We start from the raw sequence: 6,999 nt of genomic DNA on the forward strand, positions 1-6,999 counted from the left end.
ACATCATTACGTTCATGATCATCATCATTACGTTGATCAACGTCATCATTACGTTGATCAACGTCATCATTACGTTGATCAACGTCATCATTACGTTGATCAACGTCATCATTATGAACATGATGTTGATCAACGTCATCATTATGAACATGTTGATGAACATCATCATCATGTTGATGAACATCATCATCATGTTGATGAACATCATCATTATGTTGATGAACATCATCATCATGTTCATGAACATCATCATCATGTTGATGAACATCATCATCATGTTCATAAACATCATCATCATGTTCATGAACATCATCATCATGTTCATGAACATCATCATGTTCATGAACATCATCATGTTCATGAACATCATCATCATGTTCATGAACATCATCATCATGTTCATGAACATCATCATGTTCATGAACATCATCATTATGTTGATGAACTTCATCATTATGTTGATGAACATCATCATGTTCATGAACTTCATCATAATGTTCATGAACATCATCATTACGTTGATGAACGTCATCATTACGTTGATGAACGTCATCATTACGTTGATCAACGTCATCATTACGTTGATGAACGTCATCATTACGTTGATGAACATCATCATAACGTTCATAAACATCATTACGTTCATGAACATCATCATTACGTTCATGACCATCATCATTACGTTCATGAACATCATCATTACGTTCATGAACGTCATCATTACATTGATGAACATCATCATAATGTTCATGAACATCATCATTATGTTGATGAACATCATTATGTTGCTGAAAATCATCATTATGTTGATGAACATCATCATTATGTACATGAACATCATTATTATGGGTTCCTTCATACCTGGCTCCTTTAAGTTGACCATCTGGTGGAAGCAGCACTCTCAGTCTGAAGTCTCGCTCCTGTAAGAGTCATGATTGGAAACATCATGAAAGGCACCAACTAGTGCTGGGCGGTTCATCCGGTTTTAATTTCCCGTATGATATACATTTTTAACACACCGTCATACCGGTGCATAGCCGAAACAACTGCTGTAACTCTTCAACAGGCAGCAAAATATATTGTTCGCCACTAGGGGCGCTACGGTGGGAGCTAGTTGTGTATTGAGAGGGACCCCTAATGGTTATAACACAACAATTAATAACCCACAACTAACGTTCTTTAACAGGGCAAAACACCACGGCAAAGCAGTTTGTGACACAAACAATTTGTAACACGAATAATTGTACATTTATTAAATTACACCGCCGAACTGCGTGCTGGGTCCAGCTCGCTAGCTAGCCCGGCAGCACAACAGTCTGTTAACAGCTGGGAGCAGCAAGGCCGAGATCCTCCTTGTGGCACTGGCACCTCAGTGGCTAGTCTGTGGCAAGCGTCAGTCAGGCGTCAGTCAGGTGCCACAACAGCGGCAAGCGAGCGGCACTCGTTCGGCACCCGTCAAGAAGCTGCCGAGCTGAGTGGGCGGAGCCACATTTTCTGAGAACACCTATTGTTGTTACGATTGGTCAGCTGCCATCAATCAGTTTTATCATCATAGTATGGATTTTAGTTGAGTCACCTGAGCCACCCGTTCTCTGTTTACATCCTTAGAGTAACCACGTTGTACTTTTTTGTGTCTCATTCATTTTATTTAAGTATGATTTTGCTGGTTTTGAAACAAAAGGGAACATAATACAAATTATTACTTTTATAGTTATTTAAAACAATCGGCTAAAATACTGAAAATAAATCATCCGTTTTATTATCATTTAAAAGTATATATATATATATATATAAATACGTTTTAAAATGTCCAATCCGAAAATACATGTCTGAAAATATCTTCACTCTTCTTCTGCTTATATGTAGGTGCCACAAGCTGCCAGTGCCAATAGTAGTCACAGGAGTGCCACCAGTAGCCAGAGGAGTGCCACCACTAGTCAGGGGAGATCCGCCACTAGTCAGAGGAGAGCCGCCAGTAGTCAGGGGAGAGCCGCCACTAGTCAGAGGAGTGCCGCCAGTAGTCAGGGGAGTGCCGCCACTAGTCAGGGGAGTGCCGCCAGTAGTCAGAGGAGTGCCGCCAGTAGTCAGAGGAGTGCCGCCAGTAGTCAGAGGAGTGCCGCCAGTAGTCAGAGGAGTGCCGCCACTAGTCAGCGGAGTGCCGCCACTAGTCAGCGGAGTGCCGCCACTAGTCAGAGGAGTGCCGCAAGTAGTCAGAGGAGTGCCGCAAGTAGTCAGAGGAGTGCCGCAAGTAGTCAGAGGAGTGCCGCCACTAGTCAGAGGAGTGCCGCCAGTAGTCAGAGGAGTGCCGCCAGTAGTCAGAGGAGTGCCGCCAGTAGTCAGAGGAGTGCCGCCAGTAGTCAGCGGAGTGCCGCCACTAGTCAGAGGAGAGCCGCCACTAGTCAGAGGAGTGCCGCCACTAGTCAGAGGAGAGCCGCCACTAGTCAGAGGAGTGCCGCCACTAGTCAGAGGAGTGCCGCCACTAGTCAGAGGGGTGCCACCAGTAGTCAGATGGGTGCCACCAGTAGTCAGAGGGGTGCCACCAGTAGTCAGGAAAGTGCCACCAGTAGTCAGGAAAGTGCCACCAGTAGTCAGGGGAGTGCCACCAGTAGTCAGGGGAGTGCCGCCACTAGTCAGAGGAGAGCCAACACTAGTCAGAGGAGAGCCAACACTAGTCAGAGGAGAGCCAACACTAGTCAGAGGAGAGCCAACACTAGTCAGAGGAGAGCCAACATTAGTCAGAGGAGAGCCAACACTAGTCAGAGGAGTGCCGCCACTCGTCAGAGGAGAGCCAACACTAGTCAGAGGAGTGCCGCCACTCGTCAGGGTAGTGCCGCCACTCGTCAGGGGAGTGCCGCCACTCGTCAGGGGAGTGCCGCCACTCGTCAGGGGAGTGCCGCCACTCGTCAGGGGAGTGCTGCCAGTAGTCAGGGGAGTGCCGCCAGTAGTCAGGGGAGTGCCAACACTAGTCAGGGGAGTGCCAACACTAGTCAGGGGAGTGCCACCACTAATCAGAGGAGTGCCACCACTAGTCAGAGGAGAGCCGCAAGTAGTCAGAGGAGACCCACCAGTAGTCAGAGGAGCGCCACCAGTAGTCAGAGGAGCGCCACCAGTAGTCAGAGCGCCACCAGTAGTCACAGGAGCGCCACCAGTATTCACAGGAGCGCCAACACTAGTCAGAGGAGCGCCAACACTAGTCAGAGGAGTGCCAACACTAGTCAGAGGAGTGCCAACACTAGTCAGAGGAGTGCCAACACTAGTCAGAGGAGTGTGCCCCCCTGGTCCGTTTACGTTTTGATAGTCTGTTTTATGGTTTATTTGCAGTGCTGGGCAAGTTAACGCGTCATCGCATTAATTAATTAACGCCGACAATTATTTTATCGTGCGTTAACGCAGTTTTTTTATTATTATTAAGCGGACATTTTTCACACAAGAAGTGAGTGCTGAACAGCTGTTTGTGTGGCGTCTCTTCCGTCTCTTCCTGTTTCCTTCACCTACATTCCCCTGGGTCCTAAGTCCCTCCATGTACAGCCTATTATCACCCTCTATGTACCAACGTACATTTAGAACAAATACCACACATATTACGGTTATTATTTTTTTTGAGTTTTTAAAGTGTTTTTGTTTGTAATATGTATAATAAGCATATCATTTAGTTATCGCTACTGAGAATTTAACAAACATGAAAAAAAGGTAAAAAACATGACGTAGATAGGTTTACAGTTTTCAAGGTGTATATTTAAATTGCATCTCTTACACACATTAAGATAAAGTTGTGAACACCGGCTGAATATCTATTATCAGAATCATTATAACTGTATTGTAACTAGGGTTGGGTACCGAAACCCGGTGCCAATATAGCACCGGTTCCTATATGACCGGTATCTACCGGACCAAAACGCAACGCACATTTCGGTGCTTCCTTTCGGTGCCTGAGCCGATTGAAATACTTTTTTTACACTACTCTGATGACTCCGTCCTGGCAGCCTCGGTCCTCCGCTCCTCACTCATAGTATTATTACAACCGGACGAGCCGTGCGCGCTTAGAAACAAACCCCTCCATCATTCTGGCGAAGCTTCGGCCATGATTTATTAAAAAAAACAAAAAAACGAGACCGAGATCTGTCATAAACACAACATCCATAGGCACTCGAAACCGTCTTCTTCTTCTTTGAGGTGTAGTGGCGGTTGGCAAACGATGAATTGGCGCATTACCGCCACCAACTGGTAAAATAAAATAAAATAAGTCAGGAGAGGTGTCGAGAATGCAAATATGCTCATTTTCTGCAAAAGAAAGTTTGAAGCTGTAGTGTTTGTACAGTGTGTGTGTGTGTTTTGTATTTATTTATATGTATTTAAGTATACTGTAAACTGTTGTTAACAGTTAATATATTGTTCATAGTTTGAAGTTTAAAAGTTTGAAGTGTTTTGTATTTATTTATATTTATAGTATACTTTAAACAGTTAATATATTGTTCAATTTGAAGAAAAAAGTATCGGTTCAGGCACCGTTTAGGCACCGGTATCGTTTTAAAAGTATCGTTTTAGCACCGGTATCGGAAAAAACCCAAACGATACCCATCCCTAATTATAACTGCTACTGTGTAAAGGGAATACTGCTGTTAACAAGAACCTGATTTGTTTGAAGTGTTTGTAAATCAAATGTTATTGACCTTTTGTTCATATAGCAGTACTTTTAAAATAAAAGTACTGCTTATTGAACATTATTGAACTTTGCACATAACAAAAAAATCATGCGATTAATCGCGATTAAAAATTTGAATCGTTGCCCAGCACTATTTATTTGTTTTTTCTTTTGAAGAGCGACGCAAAGCAAGACAGGTAGTCTGGAAGTAAAAAAATGTCAAAATAAAAGTCAAGGCAATAGAATGACTGTATGCAAGAAAACTGTCTATGGTGCAAGCACATTCCAGGGTTAGAAGAAAAATAAATAAATATAAATAAACGTGGGCCGATGGGAGTATGTTAGCAACAATAGTTGACTACATGCGATTTAATATTAATTTATCCATGTACACAGCAAGAATCAACTTTTCGATTAATCTGTGGATTGTTTGATGCAATACAGTTCGTAATATAGTTTAATCAAAATCCTGTTGTAACAACAATGGGTGTTCTCAGGAAATGTCTCCGCCCGCTCTGCTCGGCAGCTTCTTGACGGGTGCCGAACGAGTGCTGCTCGCTTGCAACTGTTGTGACACCTGACTGACGCCTGCCACTGCCTAGCCACTGAGGTGCCAGTGCCACAAGGAGGATCTCGCTGTCTCTCGCTGGGAGAGGCTCCGTCGCCACAGTAACGTTACATTAACGTTACTGTAACGCTACTGTTACATTAACGTTACTGTAACAGTAACGTTACTGTAACAGTAACGTTACATTAACGTTACTGTAACAATAACGTTACAGTAGCGTTACTGTTACAGTAGCGTTACTGTTACAGTTACGTTACAGTAATGTTACAGTAGCGTTACTGTTACAGTAACGTTACAGTTACAGTAACGTTACGTAGCGTTACTGTTACAGTAACGTTACAGTTACAGTAACGCTACTGTAACGTTACTGTTACAGTAGCGTTACTGTTACAGTTACGTTACAGTAATGTTACAGTAGCGTTACTGTTACAGTAACGTTACAGTTACAGTAACGTTACGTAACGTTACTGTTACATTAACGCTACATTAACATTACAGTAACATTAATGTAGCGTTACAGTAACGTTAATGTAGCGTTACAGTAACGTTAATGTAACTACAGATTTGTGCTATAAATGTAATTTCTGTATGATTCCAATCATTTTCATAATCAAAATCGCTGAATCTGTGCATGCCCTGTTCAAACAGAGAGGACATGGGAGCTGTTCAATCCCTCACTAACCGGGTTGAGCGCATGCCTTCTGCTTCCTCATTGTTTGTCACCACTGTAATAGTTGTACTTTTATTATATGTTCTTTCTTTCCATAGAATAGGTCATGTATTTCACGTATGTGTAGAACCTATTTAGTCTTGCTGATTTGACAATAAACCGCAGAGAAGAAGCACAGCGGGGAGGCAAACAGTACCTCTGCCTCAATGAAGGGGGCGTGCGGGAGGCCACGGCTCGGGTTTATGCTTGTTCAAGTCACGTCAAGCTGCACAGAGCAGATCGACCCAGACAGGAAGTCAGATATCGAAAAGGAATAGAGCATCCGGTCATTTTTCAAAATAAAACACTACGTGCAGCCGGATCGCGGCGCACACGCTCCCGGTGGAATCAAATACGTACCTTACCTATGTGTGTGTAAAGAATACTGGTATGAAATATGAAAAAACAACCAGCAGTCAATGTGCAAGCTGCCGATTGAATGGTGATTTAAGCTACTCTATTGGGTTCATATTGTAAGTCTGGCTCTAGACACGCACGTCACAATGTTAGGACAGGAAGAACACGTGAACGTACCAGCACCGTGATGAATCCGTCATAGAGCGTCTTCTGCTTGTTGAGCGGAAACAGCAGCGGGTTGTCTTTTACCAAGGCACTCTCCATCGCTCCACTTATACATACATATATATCATATATACTAATTATACCGTTAAGTGTCGCAGGACAAGCCGAGGCGGAGAAACACGTCCCGCCATGAAACCCAAAACAGGTGACGTCACGGTGCTGCCTTCAGTGACTTATACAAATGTCGGAATTCAGACGCAAACACTTGTTGATGAGACCATCGGCCCATTTAACCATTATTTATAAGCACTTTAATGCAGTATCTTATTGACGAAGTAAGAAGAGTACTGTATACTGACATGGAGCATTACAGTTGCATTATGACCTATGACTTGTTTCTATTTTTTGCACTGTGTTGATTGTTGTTGATTGTTTAATGTTATGCACCACCCACCATGTCAAATTCCTTGTATGTGCAACATCTCTTGGCAAATAAACGGTTCTGATTCTTGGCCTAGACAGAATCACAAAGTTATAATTATTTTATAATTTAATAAT

General features: G+C 43.1%; 1 protein-coding gene across 2 annotated transcripts in view; it reads right to left on the reverse strand.

The window, feature by feature from the left end:
- The window catches only part of fancl (FA complementation group L), a 52,589-nt gene extending 45,953 nt beyond the window's left edge, over nt 1–6,636 (reverse strand). For both annotated transcript variants that reach the window (XM_076077534.1, XM_076077533.1), the window contains exons 1-2: nt 6,454–6,636; nt 862–920 (exon numbers count right to left, since the gene is read on the reverse strand). In XM_076077534.1, coding sequence (XP_075933649.1) covers nt 862–920; nt 6,454–6,540 — 146 coding nt within the window. In that variant the 5' untranslated portion in view covers nt 6,541–6,636. The remainder of the gene's footprint in view (nt 1–861; nt 921–6,453) is intronic.
- Nucleotides 6,637–6,999: the final 363 nt, after the last annotated feature.

This window comes from Anarhichas minor, unplaced genomic scaffold (assembly GCF_050575085.1).
Source record: "Anarhichas minor isolate MPS153535 unplaced genomic scaffold, ASM5057508v1 ptg000060l, whole genome shotgun sequence".
Lineage (NCBI taxonomy): Eukaryota > Metazoa > Chordata > Actinopteri > Perciformes > Anarhichadidae > Anarhichas > Anarhichas minor.